Source organism: Mesocricetus auratus, unplaced genomic scaffold (genome assembly GCF_017639785.1).
Source record: "Mesocricetus auratus isolate SY011 unplaced genomic scaffold, BCM_Maur_2.0 Super-Scaffold_100019, whole genome shotgun sequence".
Classification (NCBI taxonomy): Eukaryota; Metazoa; Chordata; class Mammalia; order Rodentia; family Cricetidae; genus Mesocricetus; species Mesocricetus auratus.
In genome coordinates, this window is record NW_024429200.1 from 22385563 (window position 1) to 22407638 (window position 22076).

Consider the following 22076-nt stretch of genomic DNA (forward strand, 5'->3'; position numbering starts at 1 on the left):
ACACTCCCTTCATTGGTACCTCATGACAAACCAAGATGAGCACAGATGAGGAAGACACCTATGGACAGCAACACTCAGAGTCTGCTGTAAACTAAATCAAAATGCAATCTCTTCCAGTGGATCGAGAAAATGAGCCCATCTGCTCCCATGAGTCGTCCTGTGGTCTTGCTCATCCATCAGTTCAGTTCATCTTATCATCAGTGGAATCCCACCTCCTTATCCCCTCTTTATCTCCCTTACACGACTCTGATCCCCCCGTTCGGGAAGCATCAGGCCTTACACACCATCATCACAGGGTGGTCACATGCTCACTGCTTCCATTAACTTTGCAGCCTCTTCTTTAGTGGGAAGTTCAAGGTTACCTTTGGCTGTTTTTTTTTCCCTCTGCCCCATCTCTGCAGGTGGCATGTAGACTTACTGTTTGTCTCATGATGCCAGTCTCCTTTTGGGGACCTTGGTAGAGGCCCCCCTCACCTCTTGACTGCAGCAAAGCAGTGAGACCTCCTGTTTCTTTTCTCTTCATTTTTTTCCTGCAAATCTCCTTACTCTGAATGAGACCTGAGAGCAGGAGTAAAATCCTCTTTACTCCCATATGAAGCATTTCATTATCCCCATTCTTAGAAATTTCCATTCTTCATCAGCAGTGGGGATGGATTTCCTCACAGTCTCTGCCTTCCGTGTCTCATTTCTGTCCCTGGTGGGCAGTGCAGCAGATCTGCACCCTGGCAGGGAATTTTTAGGAAGTGCCAGTGCTGAGTACATGTCTAATCATCAAAATCACAGATAATATAAGGGATGGAGCACAGGTGATTTTACCCTGAGCATGAAATGGAGATACAGCTGCTGCCCTGTGGCTGCTCAGCATGGGGGTGAAGGACTGCTTTAGCCCATTGAATTAGTGACACCATTAGCTCTGAATTCACCACCCAGCTACTTTCTCTTACAGCCTCCCAATGTTGATGCAGCGCACCGGTCCCTTCTGGGACCCAGTGGTAACCAGCCTCCATAGTTCTATGTCTGCCCTTTCTTAAATTTAGATGGCCTTCTTGCATCTGGGAAAACGCCACTCCTTACACTAGCCCTCATCCGGAATGCCTTCCTTCTTCCCCTCCCCCAAGACATAAGCAGCATTAGGCACATAGCACCCATAGCAAGGCAACACTTGGATAAACATTTGTTGAAATGCAGTTCAGTTTTCTTAGCACAGCCACTTGACCTAGCCATATACCTAACACAAATCAGAGAAAATCTGGACTTCTTCAGTCCTAAGTTACAGGAAAGAAATGTAAACCACTGGATAGATAGGTTGTGCTGTTTTTGGTTTTTATCACTAAATAGAAGAGGCTTATTTGTTGTCACTATTTTAACCAATTATAATTTCTTCTTCTTTTTGATTTTTGAGACAGAGTTTCTTTGTGAATCCTGGGCTCTCCCCTGTAGATCAGATTGTCCTCAAACTCACAGAGATCCTCCTGCCTCTGCCGCCCAGGAGCTGGGATTAGGCATGGGCCACCACCACCCAGCCCAATTACAGTTTCTTATACTTCTATATTATATACATGTATATGTGTACATGTATTATATATTTATTTATCTAAGAAAGGCTCTCACTGTGCAGCCCTCTGGCTTGCTTCAAACTCTGCCTGGGCCTCCTGTGCTGGTCACATACATGTATTTCTGAGACTTTGCTTACTAAGAGAAGCGTAAGTTCTCACTGTTACCAGATTGCTGTACAGAGGGTCACATCAGACGATAGTGTAATGACCCGCCCCTAGTACCAGGAAATTGAAAGATAGCTCTTATTTCTGTCCTAGTTTTTAAGGATGTTAGCTGAAGAGGTTCACTTACATTGTTCAAGACATCCTTTGAGATTGAAAATCCAATGTATCTATAGCAATGAGAAGAAAATACAGGCATTTCTCTCATGAGTATCTATACAAGTTTTCCATGAGTACTTTTAATTGATTGTTCTTCATTGAGGGTTAATTTGACTATGACTGAAACTTCTGCAGTCTTCTAAGAAGTTAACACAATAATTCCTTATTAATTGCCATATAGGAATTGCTATGTTCATGTTTTAACTAAAGCAGTAATGGCAAGTGAGTGCCTGGTAGTTGCCATGCATTCATTGTATTGAGCATGTTTTATACACTGGCTTATTTGTTCACTGTTGGTAGAAATTTCCCATTTAGCTCACATCTTTTTGTTTGTGTTGATATGCAGTCATTTCTGCCCACCCAGAGTGGGAGGAATGGTAAGAATGGGGACACTGGATTTGACTCCTTCCTCGCTGTTTCTGAAAACTTAATCCAATCACTTCTCAGGGCCAGGATGTGCTTACATTTCTCAATGCCTTGTCTATTAATGCTTTGAGCATCTTATGCTTGTGTGATTTAAAGGTCATTTAATGCTCTTAACCTCTCATATTATGAAACATACATAAAATACCACATGCATATCAAAGAATGTTTTTTAACTAAATTTGCCATTTAACCACTGAGCAAGTCAAGAATTTAAGTGTCTTCAGCTTCCAGAATCTACCCACATGCCTCCTCTTGCTCAGAAAACCTTTCTTGCAGCCACAACTCTATCATTTGTAATAATAATTTCTAAGTGTTTTTTGGAGGTGTTATGGGATGAATCAACGGCCTCACATTCACCAGGCAAGCATTTGACTGTAGAGCCCCTCTCGAGCTCTTAATGTGTTTCTATGGTTACCTGTTTATAAATTCACAGATTAAATATTATCATTTTTTCATGTTTTATATAAGATGGAATCATATTGTACATATTCCTTGGTAACTTGCTTAATGTATTATCTGTGAGAGCTTCCTATGGTCTCAGTGTTGTCATTTCCGGTGTGGAAATAGACTAATTTATATTTATTTATTTATTGTTGCCTGAGTTCTTGCCGATAGATGTATTTTCAGAGTATGCCCACCACACAACTTTTTTCGTGAATACTTTGTCGCCTTAGTTTTGCATGTTGGGCCAGTTGGTGTAGGCTGTGCACAAGTACTAACCTCTCTTATTGTTTCTGACCACAGCTTGTCTGATCCCAGTGAAACAGTCCCCTATTAAGAAGAAAATAATCGTCATCTTAGAAAACTTGGAAAAGTCTTCACTGTCTGAGTTACTGGGGGACTTTTTGGCACCTTTGGAAAATCGCAGCACTGAAAGCCCGTGCACTTTCCAAAAAGGTAAAGGATAGAGAGAACACGCTAATAAGCCAGCTGGGGTGTTGTCGCCAGCAGTTGGGACTAGGCTTCCTTTGGAGGTTCTTAGCTCATTGTTCAGGAATGGAACAAAAGCCCACATGGCTCACAGAATTGCAAGGAAACTTTACTCAGGAGAAGTAGTACAGATTAGAAAGGATGCATTTTCAAGGTTTCTGGTGGGCCACATGAGTGAAGCTCAGGGGTTCTGATTCTTGTTTGAGATTTATTTTTACAAAGTCCAAAGGAAGAATGAGTTCGGTTGCTAAGAGGGGTAGCATGGGTAGTTCTCTACTTTGATGAAAAGTTTTGGATTATATAAGCCTTTTCTCATTCTGCAGGCACCTTCCCACAATGCATTTAATTTTTTTTGTTTGTTTGCTTTTGTTTTTTTGAGACAGGGTTTCTCTGCGTAACAGTCTTGGTTATCCTGGAACTCACTTTGTAGACCAGGCTGACCTCAAACTCACTGGGATCTGCCTGCCTCTTCGTCCCAAAGATCTGGTTTTACTACAGGTCCAATTATGCATAGGTGCAAAAGAGTAAATAGGGGATTTTCCCTCAAAGTTCACCTGACACATTTTTTCATACTGTACAAACACTCAAAACCAGTCTAGGCTGAATCTGGCATTGCTCACAGTTCTCAGGTTGTGTTCTAGGATGCTTTTGAATAGAAAAGGAGCCTTATAAAGGGTGTTGCTAAGCAGACTAAGTTGTTTCCACTGTTTAAAGCAGGTATACAGCTCAAGGCAGGTGTGAGTTCTAGGTTGCCAGACACATTGCTCACAGAGAATTGTGTATCTAGCCCAAGCCAAAGGGAGTCCCAGGCTGCTAAGTGTCCTTATGCATACATGTCTTGGTATGCTTCTAGTCTTTGTGTCCTCAAAGCACAAGCTATATACCCCATGTTCTTAATTTGCATTTACACCAAACACAAATAGCGGAGCCTGAATCATGGCTTGCTTTGTTTTAGGAAATGGAACGTCCGAATGCTATTACTTCCACGAGAACTGCTTTCTGGTGGGAACCATTGCCAAGGCATGTCTCCAGGGTTCTGACCTGCTGGTGCAGCAGCACTTCCGCTGGGTTCAGCTGCGGTGGGATTGCGAGCCCATTCAGGGACTGCTGCAGAGGTTCTTGAGAAGGAAAGTAGTAAACAAGGTAACAAGAAGAAGCTGGGACGGGGAGCTTCTACCTGGGCTTGAGTGCCACTTACCATGTGACCCCGGGCTAGGATAATCTGTGAGCATCCCAGAGCTGAATAAGAGCGGAGGATGTGGGACTCTCAACACCTTCTGCACGGAAGCAAGGACAAGAACATGGGGATGGGTTTTACAGTTTCATTATGAGAGAATGCATGTAGAAGTCGTAACTGTTTTGGGATAATATTATGAACAAGAAAATGTTAGCAGATTCTACTGGCGTTATCAATGGTCCTCAAGGAATCTCACCAAGCTCTAAAAGTTGTAAAAAGTTGGATTTGAAATTTAATCACTGTTGTTAAGGGAAACTCAGTAATGTCTTAGAGCCTGAGGATATCACCCTACTGTTTATGCCATCTTAATAGACACCTTTTACACTATGAAGGGAAATGGTTTAGTGTGCTCATTTAAAGAATAACAATATTTATTTTGTAGTCTCTAATTTAGGAGAATAATGCTGTGTTGACCAAATGTAAGATTATTATTATTTAGTAGTCTGGGATTAGGCTGATTAGTCTGAGCATCAGAGTAGATTTAGTACAACAGAACTTTGGTAAAGTTGTCTCAGTCCTGTGCACAGGCAGCGTTTAGAGAACAGCATCATTTTAACAATATCATATTCAAACCCACTGATAACCAAACAGCTCTCCTTATCCTGGTGGACTTTTGGCTGTCCATTCACAACTACAGAAAATGCTTGACACCATGCCCTTACTTCAAGGCATATAGAGGAAGATACTAGGAGATAGTAACATGTAGTGTCAACCTTTGATTACCATGGAGAAAAAAAGCTTCTTTTCTAGAGACTTGCAGAATCATAATAAGTTTCTTCTTAATATTCCAGTGAGAATAACTGTCTACCCCATAGTGCTAGACCATAACTAGAGCACCTGTGCAAGACCAAGACTCTCTGTCAAGCACTTAGCACAATGCTGTCTATGTGTGGAGCGTGAGTGACTGGGTGGACGGGCAGATGAGAAGAGCAATGTGGATAAGAATTGCCTGTCATAATTCAGTAGGTAGTCTGTCACCAGCGATTAGAATTAGCATCTGAAAATCCTAGTTAGAGCTATCTACTGCCCAGGCATAAATACATTCTCTTAACCAAAGCAAAGTTATTATGTGACCTCAGGAAGACGAAAGAAATGTGAGGTAAAAAAATGTCAATCAGAACTTTTTCAAGTTACTAATCCTTCCATTAATTTTTAGCTATATTAATATTTGCATACGCTATTAATTAAAATAATTAATTTGGCTAATGTTTATGATTAATAACTACTAAAGTTAGTTTTAATAAGTGCTTTAATTCTCCAGACTTGACCCCCGCCCCCAGCAGCTCTCCTGTAAACATGGCAGCAAAGGAGCTCTTGCTGCTCTGGTTCCTAGCATTTGAGCCTGGGATCTGGCACACAGAGGATGGAGGCAGCAGATTGATGCCTCTCATTTCCCAGGAATCACTTCCAAAGCTAATAAAATAGGCTCCCTGGAGTGAGCACACAATGGGAGCAAGTGATCACTACAAAACACCAGGAATCTTGTAGCACAGGAAGCTGAACTCTTATAGGCATTTAGAGGCATGTTTGTGCTTGGTAATAACCTCTTCTCACAAATCTTTCAGCGATGCTGTGAAATATATCTTTAAAGATGCTAAACAAATAATTATATTTTAGAGAGAAAGCAACATTTAGCTCTAATTATAACACTGCTATGAGAGTTCTTGCTGGAAGAATATTAGAGAAAATGAGAGGGTTTTTGAGGGTTTTTTAGTTTTTTTTTTTCCTTGATCAAATCATCCCCTTCGTGTAGCCCATACAAACATGTACTAATGTTTGCACTTATCCTTTTGTAAATAATATTTGTTTGTTCTTAAAAATTATACATTTAAGCAATGTATTTTGACCTTATCCATCCACCACTCCCTCTAATATTTCCCACCATGCCTCCCTTCCCAACTTGAAGTCCTCCCTTTTATTGTTAATAACACAATCAGTGCTGTCCACATGTTCGGGGGTTGGGGGGAGGACCATCCACTTGGGCAGGGACAATTACCAGTAGCCACCTTCCCAAAGCAGAGTGACACTCCTTCAACTACCCTAAGAAGGGCCTTACCAAGTCACCACCCTCACCAGGTGATGGAACTATGATGGGTAGTTTTTATTCAAGAGAGATTTTTAAATATATTTTAAATGTAAATATCAAATAATATATTTAAAAACATACTCAGTGCATGGGATCCCCACCTACCAAGATGGCTTTGGGTCTAACTGACCAAACTCTGTCTTTCTGTGTATAAGGGAAGCAAGATTTCACAGTTGTTTTAAAGGATGTTTTATAAATTAATTAAATTTTCTTAAATAATTTAGTTGGCCTTTAAAACTTTAAGAACTTTTGCTACCTTGCAAATCAATCTTCCTAAATACTCAAGTAAGTCTTATTTTAAAAAGCAGAAAATTAAGATCACAAATCCTGTGATTCCAATGTTTTCCCAATTCTTGTACTCTACCTCTTTATCTTAATAGGCAGTAAAGTTCTATTTTAGCCACACACCAAAAGCTAAAGTTGCTACTGCAAATTGGCAGCCTGCATTTCAGTCAGAGAGCATGGTGAGGGTCTATGATCTGAACGCAAATTTTCCTAGATAAAATGGGAACCAGGAGAGCCCCTTCAGGTGTGGCTGTGTGCATAGCTTTTCTAAACATATTCGTGTGAAGTGAGCTTACCTGACTGTCATATTCAATCTGGGTGTATAACCCTGACTCTTGGCACTTCACCCTGAACTCGGCCAGCAGATGAAGATGTCACACTTCCTGAAAGGCAGGGCTATGAATCTGATGAACAGTACTATGTAAGACTTTGGGCTCAGTTCTGATTTTCCGTGACCGGTGGGCACAGCGCTAAGATATCCATCACAGCAAACAGGTGGTTGTAGAAACATAAGAGGTACTAGCATGGTAAGTCCTCTCTCTGGTCACATGTAAGGTTTTTGGGATATTCTAATCTGTGCTGTAACCAAGGAAGCCACAGCTAAGACTAGAGAGGCAGGGCTTCAGACAAAGGAACAGTAGTTGCAGCAGATCTTGAACACAAGGACGAACTGATGTGGTGGGGGCTTGAAGCAACTATAACAGAAGAGAGTTTCCTTGGCGACATGCTGGGTAGACGCATCAGATCTGCCAGCTTGAATTAATAACAAACAGGTAGATTGTGAAAGATCATCACTTTTTCACCCATTTGTGTGCGCATACATGTGCATGTGCACATGTGAAAACCAGAAATCAAACTTGCTAGTGTTCTACGGGTCTGTGTTCACTTCATTTTTTGAGACAGATCTAGAGGCCTTAGTGACCTGAGCCCTCCCAGTAAGTTAAGCTATCTGGACAGCAAGCCCCAGGAAGCCATCTGGCCACAGCTCGCCAGTGCTGGGATTATGAGGACACACCACCACACTTGGCCTGTTTATGTGGGTCTGGGGATTGAACTGAGGTCTTCCTGCTTGCATGGAAAGCACTTTACTGGCATCACCCAGGCCCTTCATCCGTCTTGCTGTTTGCGAATATCAGTAATCATTCTCCCACATCTCTGTTCCCTATAGAATATTAATTCGGCCTCTCCTAGCTAACACATATCCTCTGTGTCTTGTGAGAGATTGAATTAAGTTCCACCCATTTCCTAGGTTTCCTAACTGCGCCATTCTGCAGCGATTCTGTTGAATAACAATACATGAAGCTTGAATCTGTACTTAAAGATTGCAGTCAGGAAGGGGCTTGGGTTAATGAGCCTGTCCCAGATGAGGGAAGGTATTTGGAGTGTGCTGTGTGGCTAGCTATCCTCAGACCTCCCAGTCCTTGGAACTGAGGGCTGACTCCCCATTAGCCCAGGACAGCCTTTTCTTTGTTCTGCTCTGATGTTCCCAGCAAGGTACACTAGGTGTAGCTCAGTGGGAAAGTGTGTAGTTTGTGTGTGTGTAGAGGCTTGGGTTCCTAGCACCAAAAGCAATGAAACCTAACTTTATAATGCTTTGTTTTCCTTAGAGTTGGTAATTAGTACTTATAAACAGAAGGCATACCATATTATGACATCTAAGTTCCTAAGCATCCCTACAAAGTTGTATTTATGCTAAATGAATATGCATTAAGGAAATAAAATATATAATAACTGTAAGACCAGTTTATCAGAAAGACGACTGAAGGAGACACCAGACTTTAATGTACTATCAAGTGATAATCTGTTCCCATAACAGTTATTTTTGCAAAGTGAAACATTTTTATAAGCAACATCTATACTTTGGAGAAAGAGGTGCACACCTGTTTACTCAGCTCTTAGGAGTCGGCAAATTCCATTCTCGTTTTGGAAATGATGCTTCTTTATGAGAGGTATAACAGTGGGATCTCGGGAAGCAGTTCATTGAAAAGATATTAACACAAACAAAAATTCATTCTCCCTGTGTGAGTGATGGTGGAGTGTGTTGCCACAGAGACTCTGCCCTCCTCCCTCTTGCTGGCGTGTGGTCCTGAGGAGGCTGCTAAGGGACCCTTTCACTTGCTAGCTGCTGGTTCCCCTCCTCCTCTCACACAGCTAAGTCTGGTCCCTTATTGCTTTCCCATGGTTGAACACAGGGAGCATAGCTTGAGCAGAGGTCAGCATCAGTGCTAACTTTGGGAGGAAAAAGGTCTGCCTGTACTTTAATGATTATCAGTAACATTAAAAATATCTTCTGAGCCGGGCGTTGGTGGCGCACGCCTTTAATCCCAGCACTCGGGAGGCAGAGGCAGGCGGATCTCTGTGAGTTCGAGGCCAGCCTGGTCTACAGAGTGAGAGCCAGGACAGCCTCCAAAGCTACAGAGAAACCCTGTCTCGAAAAACCAAAAAAAAAAATATCTTCTGGGCAGTGGTGGTGCACGCCTTTAATCCCATTTAATCCCAGCACTCGGGAGGCAGAGGCAGGCGGATCTCTGTGAGCCTCCAAAACAATACAGAGAAACCCTGTCTCGTAAAACAAAAATCTTCTGTGTGTGGGTGTTTTGGCTGCATATATGTTAATGTACCACATGAATGCAGTGCCTGAGGAGGCCCAAAGAGGGATCCCCTGAGACTGAAATTACAGACAATTGTGAGTTGGCCATGTGGGTGCCAGCAATGAAACCCAGGTCTTCTGTGAGAACAGTCAGTGCTCATAACCATTGAGCCTTCTCTCCAGCACAACATCTTTTAAGTATGATATACCCTTTTAATATTACATATTACTAAATATTGTGTCCTAATACCATTTTCCTCTTTATTAGGAATAGACATGTATAGTTAATATATACTTGAAATTTGCTAAGACTACATCATTAATGTATTCACCATTAAAAGTATTTCATGTACATGAGATAGTGCATATTGTAAACAGTCTGAACTATTCATCTCACAATGCATACATGTTCAAAACATCACATTATAGCATAAGTAGAATTATTTTTCAATTATGTCTTAACATAAAATTGTAAATAAGCCTTAGCCTTGGCTTTGCCCCCTGGTAGCTCTGTAACTTGTGTAAGGTATTAGGTCTTTGTGCTTCATTCTCCTGATTAATAAGGCATGTAGTGGAAAATCTTGTAAAAACACTTAAGATACTGGTATGTGAACACATGTAGGGTGAACATGTTAGTTACATAATGGACAATATTTGCTTTTGTAACATCCGTCTACCCCAAGCAAAGGCAAAGTCAGACTCCACTAAATTTGGATTTTATGGTTTATATTTTAATTTTGAACTTTAAATTCAAAATAAAAGCACTGTTTTTCTAAGCCACAACTCTGTGTTCCCCCTGTCTCTAGTTCAGGGGTCAGCCGCCCTCGCCTTGTGATCCTGTGTGTAAGATCGTGGGCTGGGCTCTGTCTGTCTGGAGGCAGCTCAACTCCTGCCTGTCCCGCTTGGGTACACCAGAAGCACTTCTTGGACCCAAGTATTTCCTGTCTTGTCCAGTAGTTCCAGGACACGCCCAAGCAACAGTGAAGTAAGTGCCAATTTTTATTTACATACAATGCTTGTTAAGTCAACTTGACACAGCCTAGGGTCATCTGACGAAACCCATGATGGAAGAATTGCCTAGATTAGATAGGCCTGTGGGCATGTTTGTGGGATTATCTTGATTATTAACCATTGCAGGAGGATGAGTACCCAATTCACTATGGGTGTTACCATCCCTAGGCACGTGGTCTTGACCAGTATAAGAAAACTAGCTAAGAGGGGGTGAAGAGGCAGCTCAGCAGTTAAGAGCATTGACTGGTCTTCCAGACCTGTGTTTGATTCCCAGCACCCACATGGCAACTCCAGCGATCAGTAATTCTGAATTCCCAGGGACCCAATGCCTGGTCTCCAAGGGCATGATGCACACATGATACACAGAGATACATGCAAGCATAACACCCACATACATAAAAATAAAATAAATCTTAAGAAAGGTAGCTGAGGAGGAGACAGTGGGCAAGCAGCATTTCTCTGTAGTTCCTGCTTCAGTTTCCTGCCCTGACTTCACTTAATGATGTGACCTAGAAGTTTAAGTAAACCCTTTTCTCTCCTAAGTTGCTTTGTTCATGGTGTTTATCCTAGCAATGGGAAAAAGTAGGACATGTGGCAAATTTAGCGTGCTTTAGACAGAGACCATTGACAAGACTGCTTTGGCTATTTCCTGTCACAGAGTGACTATAACTTGTCTGTTACATAGTTTTTGCTAAGATAACAGCAGCTATTCTCTGTGAGTATTTACTGATACACAACACATGCTTACATGTATAGCTTGCTATTTATCCTTATGGTGAAGTCTCATATAAGAAACCTCAAATACTTTAAGCATCCCTTTCCATCAAGCAAGCAAAACCAACATTTTGTTTTCTTTTTAAAGACTGATTGATTTATTTAGTGTACTGTTATTCCTGCATGTATACCTCCAGGCCAGAAAAGGGCAACAGACTTAGCTACCATGTGGTTGATAGGAATTGAACTCAGGACCTCTGGAAGAATAGACAGTGCTTGTAATCCCTGGGTCATCTCAGCATCCCCCAAACCAGCAATTAGAGGAGGCATTGACAAACTCCCTCTTTCATTGATTGGCATTTTCTGTGTCTTCCATTAACATAGAACATACAAGAGCTATACATGTATAAAATAAGCCTTGCCGGGCGTTGGTGGCACATGCCTTTAATCCCAGCACTCGGGAGGCAGAGGCAGGCAGATCTCTGAGTTCGAGGCCAGCCTAGTCTACAGAGTGAGTTCCAGGACAGCCTCCAAAACAATACAGAGAAACCCTGTCTCAAAAACAAACAAACAAACAAATAAATAAATAAATAAATAAGCCTAATGAATTAGAAAAAGAAGAGATGGAAAAGAGGAAGTAAATGGTCACTATTCAGCTCAGCTTGGTAGTGTGTTTGCTTCTGAATAGGCTGAGTAGTCTAGCGTGCTGAGCAAAAAAAATCTGTTTTGAAAAGCATAAGATACAAATAAAATATCGGCCAAGCAGTCATGGCACATGCCTTTAATCCCAGTACTCAGGAGGCAAAGGCAGGTGGATATCTAAGTTCCAGGCCAGCTTGGCCTACCTCAGAGGAAGTTCTAGGACAGCGAGGTCTACATGGAAAAACCCTGTTATAGAAAAAGCCACCAATGAAATGAGTAGTTGAGGGGAAGGAGGGAGATATTAAAACAGACACAGTATTCTTTTGATTAAACCTATGTTTATATAGGTGAAAATCATTCCATCATCACAGTTAAACACAGCTGGGTTTTTTGTTGTTTTATTTTGTGTTGACATCTAGAGCCTCAGGATTCTTAGCAACCAATTTGGCCATGTGGAGTGTAGTCTTTGCACAAGAACTGTGTAGACATGGAAATCTCATCTCCTTAGCCATCTGACACTATGTCAGCTCACTATGGTTAGGATATTAGGTGAGAGGGATGTTGTCACCCACAGCCAGTATGCAGAGTGGGCTATATGACTACATAGATTTCCCTCCAGTCCCCTGAGTGTCATGTAGTGGTAACCGAAACCATGCTTTATAGCTTTGAACATTCCTCTTCCAAAGAGCAATGCTGGGCAATATGTCCACTCTTTTTCTTGGAAAGCAAACATTACAATCTCTCCTGCTCTTGCCTGCTGCTCTGAAAGAGACATTATCTAGATTTTTCAAGTCATGGGGGACAGTACAGAACTAAAGATGATATGAGATGTACAGAAAGGCCTAAAATGATTGTCAGCCTGCCTGTCTTCAAACCTTTCTTTATATATTCAGCACTCTTGAAAACAGCTATAATTTGGAATTATAGAATTGTAGAGGCTGAGGGTGCTGTTTAGGTAGGATATTTGCCTAGCGTATTCAAGGCTCAGAGTCTGAGAAGGGAATGCTTGCCTAGAAAACCTAGGGTTTGTCTGTATGCTCTATTGTTTCATTATTTTTCCTGAATTATCTGTAACTAAGCACTAGCAGATTCTTGCAATAAACCAGAGTTTTAACAGCTTTTAAGAATATCTGAAATTTTATGCCAATATCTGATAGCTTTGAAAATGTCTCTAGTCTTAGAGACATTGTTTTGCTTCTACATACTAAAAAATGTCTTAACTGGTTTTTGTTCCTTTTGATACTAGATATCAAACTAGATATTCAAACATTCTAGGCAAGTTTTCCTGCACTTGTAGCTTTTAGTGCTGCAAAAAACGTTGTCACTAGCACTGATCGCTCCAATTTCAGCCACAGTCCCCAGAGTTTACAGCTAAAGTATAAGAGGCGTGCCTGAAGCTACAGCTGAATGGCCAAGTTCTCTGCAGGGCTGAGCCATGTATGTGTACATGGGTAGTGAGGAGGCCCTGCATTGGGGCAGACATTTAATTGGTCAGTGATATAGCCCAACTCAAATATTAAAATATATTTGTGTCTTATTAATGAAATGTGTCAAACAAATGTAAGATATCGAGACACGGTTTTATAGAAATATGATTTTTGGATAAATGCCTTCTAGTTTGCCTTCATCTTTACATCTTTATCATGCATTAATTAATTGTGTAGATACTACTGATTCTAGGATTAAGGCAGGCATTTAAATAATCAGTTTCATTTGAAATACATTGTTCTTCAGAAAAATTCAAACTGTTTTGGTATTAGATTATTTGGTATTGGATAATTATATTATACAAGTACCCCCCCAAAAGTAGCCAACCAACAAAATCATGCCATTTAATTTTGCTCAAGTTTTTTGTGAACTTGCATAAAGGGCCCCTTCTCCCTCTCTTGTAAGGTGGATGTCTAAGCTGTGGAATGCCGTCATCGCTCCCAGAGTTCAAGAAGCAATATTGTCAAGAGCCTCCATGAACAGACAGCCTGGTGTTGGGCAGACAGCTTCGAAGAAGCACCCTAGCCAAGGACAGCAGGCTGTGGTGAAGGCTGCTCTCAGCATCCTGCTCAATAAAGCCGTTCTGCATGGCTGTCCCCTTCCCAGGGCAGGTATATAGGGCTGTCACTGTTTGGAATTTGTTTTTATGGAGTATTCTTTTGTCTTCTTGTAACTAGGGAAATGAATGTACTGCTCATAGTATTGTACCAGAACTCTTTCTGTTATTAATTACTAGCACGTATTTGAATGCTAGACCTCCAAGTAGAGTTTGTGCTGGTCCAGACAATTCCAGCGTGGTTACTGTTTACAAGCTTATGATTTAAGAGGTGGCCAGGTAATTCAGGTTACATTATGAAACAGTGCTATCTCCCCTTCTTCTTAGGAAAAAAAAAACCCTGTGGTTTGTGTTGTTTCAGAGCTAGACCAGCATATAGCAGACTTCAAAGGGGGAAGTTTTCCTTTGTCCATAGTTTCAAGCTACAGCAAGAAGAAAGGAGACAGTGGGGCCTGGAGAAAGGTGAACACCAGTCCTCGCAAGAAGCCTGGCCACTTTTCCTCACCCACGTGGAGCAAGCCAGACCGAAAGCAAGAAGGTAGGAGGTGGGCGGTGTGTATGACCCAGTTCCTGAATGCAAGTGGGCGTTCGTCCTTCAAACTGAATTCTGCCAAAGCTCTGAGGTGTTCAGTTCACTTGCATGCCGTGAACCATGTAGTAGTTTTCCAAACATAACTGGGAGCCTTCTATCTGAAAAATACCACATTCATACTAGAAACAGAAAATCCATCTTCAGTTTGCTAAGTGACATTTTAAAAGTTAATTTGTTTCCTTGGTGTCCAAAATTAAATTCATCAGCCTTACTATATGCCATTCCTTAGTTGATCTTACCTTAAAAGAATACATTAGGTATCTTTGATGTCAATGTAAGGCATTTATGAGTGAATCAGTTCTAGTAAGTATTGGTTTCCTGCATGGCAGTGTGTACAGGGCCATGTGAAATTTTAGGTACTGGGTATGGAGCGGGAAAACAGCCAGAAACTCCTCACAGACTTTAAAAGAAATTAATAGCTTGAAGTAAATAATTACCTGAACCATAAGCATTGTCACCATGTGCTGTAGTGTTGACAACCAGAATCAGCACAAGAAATAGGGAAGCAACACTGAGGAAATAAGCAACACAGAAAGCTCAGCTCTGCTGTTAGGACATTAAACCATGTGTAGTGGCATCTGTCTTCAATTCCAATGCCGTGGGTCAGAGCCCAGCAGCTCTGTGACTCTGAGTCCAACCTGGTGTACATAGTGAGCTCCAGGCCAGCCAGATGCACAGTAAGACCCCATCTCCAAAATTTTTAAGCCAATTAAAAATGTCAATTGGATAATTTTGTTGATTTAGAATGCTTTGTGATATCAAATGTATACTTCAAAACATGAACATTTTTGTGAAAGATTAATAAACAGTGTTTTAATATTGTATTTGCACTGATTTCAGCACAGTATCTAAAAACAAATTTTGCAAAGCACATAACTCATTGATAAGTACTTTGGATATTTTATTTTTATAACAATGATTTTTCTCAAGTAATTACATTGGATAATTACAATGATCCAATTGTAATTGATCTTGATTTTTGACAAACATGGTACGTGTTGGGAAAGATCTTGCCTACTGTGTACAAGTGGCCCATAACAGAAAGAAAAATAAAAGGACCTCCCAGATCACTATGGAAGTTCATAAGATACGTAAAGACTGTCCATTTCTCTCTAGATCTAACAGGAAGATCAGTGATCGCAGGCTTCCATTCAACAGTGCCCACCATTGTACTTAGGCAGTGACCAGGGCAATGCCAATAGAAGCTGCCACCAGTCAGAGAACAAGATGAATGAAAACTAGTGCAGTGACCTTTGGCGACCTACTACTTTCAATTTAGTTTATCGTTTTCCTTGTTACTGTAGCATTCAGACCCGGGGTTCAGAGCATCCTAGGCAAGCACTATATCATTAAGTTACAATCCAGCCTAAAACCATTTTTTAATAGAAAATTTGGGTCTGCAACATTCACACAATTTTAGATTTCACTCAGAAGTAGCTAAGCATTTTAGTGTGTTTATAAAAGTTGTAGGAAAAGGCTTAGTGGTGTTTTTTGGACATTTCTAGTAGGAAATACCTCACATCATAACCATTATATACCCAATGTATACCTCATACAAATAATTCTTATGTAAGAATACATCCAGTCTGATATTTTTTTCTTGAGTGGACCATGATTTACAAATTGGAAAATGTTTGTTTGATTGCCATGCCTCTTTATATGTTATTCCTAATTTCTGAATGATGCATAAGTTACTAAAAATTAATATTTTACAAGTGTATTGCTGATGTCATATTGACATTTTAATGCAACAAAATCTGCATGTGGTTATAGATTAGCATCATGAAATGGCAGGTACTGAGACCCTCTTTTGGTACTTTGGGAGCACAAACCTAAATAAATCAATATGCCAGCTACTGAGTAGAAGAGCCATAGATAAAAACAAATGTCAAGTTTCCTAAGCTGAGCTTCAGGTTGTTTTAATTTAATTGACCCCAGCATGTACTTCCATAAGGAAATCAGTTATTCCCCAACCTTCCAACCACCCCTGTGTTAGAAACAACACCAGCATCACTGTCCCAAGAATATTCCCACTCAAGGTGGATGCTAATCCATGCCCCCTGCCACAGAGTCCAGAACCTGTTTATTTTTTTTAAACACTAAGTTCTTAATGCACAGGATAATGATGCACTCTATTGAAAATGACTGTTTTTCACAGGTCTGAAAAATAAGACTATACCACATTTGAATTGTAGCAGGAACACCTCACTGTCAAAGCAACAGTAAGTTCCCTTTTAAGTTTCACTTGCATCAAAGAAAACAAGTTTAATAATTAACTTTAATTATTTTAAAGTATTCCATATACTGTTAACATTATATTGTGCAGCTGTTATACCATTAGTTTGATTTTGGAGTAATAGATATTAACTGAAGACAGTGTGTTAATAAAACCTTTAAATGAAAATTTGCATTCAGTTCCATAAGCTTATAATAAAACCCATTTTGCTTTTAGTTTGTTGAATAAAGCTAGAGAAATAGGTTTCACTTCTAAAAATCAAACTTGGTCATTTATCAAATCTATAGGCAAGTCTTATATTTGTGAAGGTTTAGACAATCTGTGGATGACTTTTTGATGCAAACAGCATGACCTGTATACACTACTGTATTTATAGTGATCATTTCACTATATTGCCCTTATGATATTGTTGATTATTTCAGCTACACATATTTTGAACTATAAAGATTTAGCTAGTCATGGGATAGGAATATTTGGGCAGTTTGAAATAAAATATATCATGTACTCTCTTGATACTCTCTACAGAGGAGAAGTAGGGAAACTGCATCTTTGTCTTTCCACGCAAATACCAAAGCTTGTATAACTTGCCCTGTATCCCTAAAGAGGAGTTCTAAGGATTGTTTTTCAAAGAGAATTCAGGGTCTGAGCTCATAGGCGGAAATAATCTGGCTGGCCTTGGCTGCATTGCTAGTGCAGGGCAGATTGAAATGAATTTTTATGCCAGTGTATCATACGGACATGTGTGCCAAACCCACCAAACAAAATCCTGCTTTTTAAAAATTTTATAATTTTTGGAGATTCATACAATATGTCATTCCTCCCTTCCCTTCCCTCTAAACCAGTGGTTCTCAACATGTTGGTCATGGCCCTTTTGGAGAGTGCATATCAGATATTTACATTACAATTCGTAACTGTAGCAAAATTACAGTTATGAAGTAACAAATGATTTTCTGGTTGGAGGTCACCACAACATGAGGAACTGTATTAAAGGGTCACAGCATTAGGAAGGTTGAGAGTCACTGTTGTAAACTTTCCCATATACTCCTTTACCACTGTCCTTCAAATTTAAAATATTCCTAAATATAACCTGCTAAGTCTGTATAATGTTACTCATATGTGTGTTTCATGGGTGACACTGGTATTGGATGACCAATTGGTGCTTTCTTTCCTGGGGACATTGTTAGGTGCCTGCAGTTCTTACTGTAGGAGGGGCTTTCTCTGTGCACTTTGGCATGTCTGTTGGTATCGTCTTTGTTCAGCTCACATTTGGGCAGTCATGTTGGTGAACCTTTAAAGATTTTGTCTGGCCTGAAAGAAAGGGTGAGAGAAAGGAGATTAGAATAGTTTGCACCTATGTAGCTCTCTTTGTGAAAACCAAATGTTATTCTACAAAGTTACTTGACTGTAAGTTAATGACATATTGTCTCTTGGTATGGAGTTGTTGTTGCTTTGGATAACATTTATGAAATACTTGGAAGGATATGGAAAACTCTTCTCCATCTCAAAGAAAGTTTAGAAGGTATAGTGTCTAGATTTCCATATTTGGTAGCTGGTTTGTTCTCATTCTGAAAAACTCTTCTCTGGTCTTTGTAACAGGCCCTTAGAGAACGATCTCTCACTGACATTGACTTTGGACCACAGACTCTCTTTGGGTTCAGATGATGAAGCAGATCTTGTCAAAGAACTCCAGAGTATGTGCTCCAGCAAATCTGAGTCTGATATAAGCAAGGTAAGTGGTCCCCAGGGCTAGATCCTTGCCTCTGTCCAGTAAACCCACCTTTACAACAGAATCTGGGAGCCACATCCTGAAACTCGTCCCCTTGGTGAAATTTCATGTTGTGTGTCATGGCTGATGCTGAAAAATCAAGTCATCCTTTGATCAGAAAATCTATTGTCCCCAAGCCATTGGGTAGTAGGGGTTGTTGTTCTCCTCTGAAACACCTGGACTTAAAATTGTATGTTAATCATATCAGCACAAATCAAGCCACACACACACACACACATACATATATGACACATAAATATTTGACCAGTATTTTGATTTGGGGAGGGTTTGTGTTTGATATTGGGGATGAAACCTATGGCTTTGCATGCTGGATAAGTGTCTTACCACTGAGATACACCCCTGCCCTGATTTTTTGATGCAGATTGCCTGTGGCTATGGTAGCTTAGGGTACCCTTGAACTCAGTGTCTGTCTCACTGTAAGTAGCTTTATACAAAAAAAACTGAATTTAAATTTCTAAGAGATTATTATTGCCAATTTTTGCACAGAGGCTACTGGGAAGAGACAAGCTTCTTAGCAGATTTGGGTTACAGACATAGTTACAACATTCTTTTCAAATAAGTAAAGGAATGGTCCTGTATAATATGCATTGTCATGGTCTTTAAGCTGTGAAACTTGAGAACCAGCTATAGAAACCAGTTTCCCGAAATGTCAAGGAAAACATTAATAGCATCAAGTTGAACCAGTTTTGGCACTCAAGTATCTGCAGTGCATTTGAACATGCCTCCTCTATTAACACGTTTACTTGGAAGGGAGCAAAGATAGTCACAACATGCCCAGGATCCAGTGAAAGACTGAACTATTTAGTTGAACAGTTAAACTCTCTAGGAAAAAGGAGAAGCCACTGCCCTTTTTGACCTTGCTGGAAATGAACTGAAATTCTTATCTACTGGAAAAATGAGGTAATGGTTCAAATATTAAATTTTTCTTCCCTTTTAAAAAACTTGCCAAGTGACTATTTTTTTTCGAGAAAGTTGTTGTTCTCTTCATGTAAGAGATGTTTTTAGTAGGTTTGTGATATAAAGTCTGTCCTTTGAGCAGGACAAAGCTTGGAGGCATCTTTTCAAGGTGAGGGGACTGGGTGGCTTTTCTGTGGTGGCATGGAGCTGTGCTGCTGGTGAGCTGTGATGGGACAGTGGGGATCTGATGTGCTACTTTGTGTGTTTTGCAGATTGCTGACTCCGGGGATGATTTAAGGAAGTTTGATAGTTCAAGAACCAACCCTGGATCTTCAGCGCCTGTGGAGCTGAGAATGCCAGTGCCACAGAAGGTAAATGTTTTTCCCCCCAAAATGAGAGGGGAAAGCGCTTATTGTAGAACCTGTTTCTCAACTCAACTCTGGAGTTAATTTTGAAAGGAGAGGTGGGAAGAAATATACACAAATCAATTAAGATTTTAAAATGTCCGTGTCACGCACTGACCTAAGTGTTTTTCTTTCTATTTGATATTTCAAAATAGTTCTTCTTTTAAGGTCTCTGTTTTCTTTTTTGTTCGACACATGGCATAAGATTCCTTGCATTTGGTGAACCTTGAGTTAAATATAGCAAGGGCTGAATGATAACCTAAAAGATCTAGGCACTTAAAAGTGACTCATTTCTTTTGAGTTCTAGTGAGAGATAGTCATTCAAAAGCAAGTCACAAAGGCAAACAGAAGAACCAAGCTTCATACAGATTCTTTTAACCCATGCAAGAGACAGTACAGCTTGGTCTTCTGGGGAACAGGAACAAAGGGTTCAGTCCCGCCCATCCATTACTTTGTGAGCATGCATAGGACCTAGAAGTGCTTAGTAACATGTGGTTTGTTCAACAAGCCCTGTCTAATTGCCATTCCCATTCTGTCCACATCTACTCTCACAATGGCTTACAAAGACCTGTGTATGTGAGGATAGGTGGAGTATAGAGAGCAGAATTGCAAAGTTTCCGTGGCGCAAGTATTAAATAACTGCTCTTTAACTATTTACCTGGCAGACCTGGGTTCACAGCTTCTTCTGCCTCCATTGTTTCATTGGATTCTAGTTCTGGCTAGTGTGGTGTCTGTATTGAAAGTAGTTAAAGAAGCCAAAATGCATAGCATGCTACTAGGAGCAGTCTAGATGTGTGGCACAGTCCTTGTGTCATTACTGGCCATTGGAGTTTGAAAGCATATTGTTCATAGGTTGTCCTTCTGCCGCCTTGAAATCCTTAACTCACTGTCTATGTGTGATGGCTTCTCTGAGCTTTGGTTGATCCCCTAGAACCATCCCTTAGGATTCCTTGAGTGGCATAGAGGAAGGGGCTGTAAAGATCTTGAAGTAGAATGAGAAATTTCCCCCTGGTACCAGGTCATTTTTGTATGAAATTATTATTATCTGATAGTTGGGGTTATAGCTCAGTGGTAGAATCCTTTTCTAGCACATTTAAGTCTTTCGATTCAAAATTCTGCACTGAAACAAATTATTTGCCAGAGAATGTTTTTGTTTAAATCTTTGATAGAGAACCATTATTTTTTATTAGACAATAATACTGTGCTATTCCCAATAAGCCCTTAAGAGAACCGTACTAAGAATGATCTAAACCACAGGCAGACAGGACAGCTTTGTGTTAGAAGGGAGCCTTAAGAGACAAAGGTGTCCTTTATCCTGCCTGACCTCTTCAGAGCTAGATGATGGCTTAAATGTGCCTTGGCTGTGGGTGTTAGGGTAGCTGCATTGGGTCTCTTTGTTTTGCTTGGTGTGTATGTATGTAAGCACTTGGAGGGACTCTCCCGGTATAGAAGATGCTTTTCTCAGCAGCTGCCAGCAGAGGGCAAAGCACCACAGCTGTCTGCAAGCTGGCAGAGTCCTTCCTGTTCTATCATAATTACAACTCACCTAGCATTTCTTGGTTCCGTGCCCAGTTTCTCCTCTTATCAGGAAATAACTCCCTTGAGAGGTGAGAGGGTTCTGGATTAACTGAAATTACTTTCTCCTTCATGGCCAGAAGGCATACTCCGTCAAGAACCTTCTCTTGCCCTAGTGTAACTCCTTTCTGCCCTGACAGTGAGGGACTGTAACTGTTTCTTAATCGAAACAGAAAAGCAAGTCAATCATCAACAGAAAAGACAAATATAGTAAATGCTTTCCTCATACCTAAATGATGTAAATGCAGACTAACCTTTCCAACGCAAAAGTCTTTGTTGGCATAATGACATCTACTTGATGGTTTTGATTAATTTTTACTTCCGGAACTCTGCCCTCTACATGTGACTAAACTGAATAATAAATGAGATCCTGGATTCTCATGTGTAGCCAGGCATAACATCCAGTGATCTGAAATGTAGCTCTCTTCTGTCTTTACTGTCTACTCTCTTTATTCCCAAATAGATTTTTTGAGAGGCTAATATACCTTCATACAACTTTTATACATATGAATTGTATTCCCCTCCCTGATGGCCTTTCCCTCTTCCTTCTTCCCCTTACCCTGGATACAGTCCTGTATGCTGGAGGCAACACATCTTCCCACAGTTTCCTCTTCTTCCCACCTGTGATGTCTAGAGAGATCACCATATCTTCTTAGTGTGTAGAAAATGCTTAGTATTGGATGAATAGCTTGCTCTGATTTAAAAATAGTTTGCTAGGGTTAAATGTTTAAAACAAGTATAGGA

At 40.4% G+C, this 22076-nt stretch overlaps 1 protein-coding gene across 4 annotated transcripts in view; it reads left to right on the forward strand.

Moving 5' to 3' along the window:
* The window catches only part of Cttnbp2 (cortactin binding protein 2), a 149491-nt gene that overhangs the window by 122197 nt on the left and 5218 nt on the right, over positions 1–22076 (forward strand). For all 4 annotated transcript variants that reach the window (XM_040728496.1, XM_005080930.4, XM_013121153.3 and 1 more), the window contains 8 exons: positions 3048–3200; positions 4189–4376; positions 10238–10416; positions 13692–13897; positions 14204–14380; positions 16593–16656; positions 18267–18399; positions 19626–19724. In XM_040728496.1, coding sequence (XP_040584430.1) covers positions 3048–3200; positions 4189–4376; positions 10238–10416; positions 13692–13897; positions 14204–14380; positions 16593–16656; positions 18267–18399; positions 19626–19724 — 1199 coding nt within the window. The remainder of the gene's footprint in view (positions 1–3047; positions 3201–4188; positions 4377–10237; positions 10417–13691; positions 13898–14203; positions 14381–16592; positions 16657–18266; positions 18400–19625; positions 19725–22076) is intronic.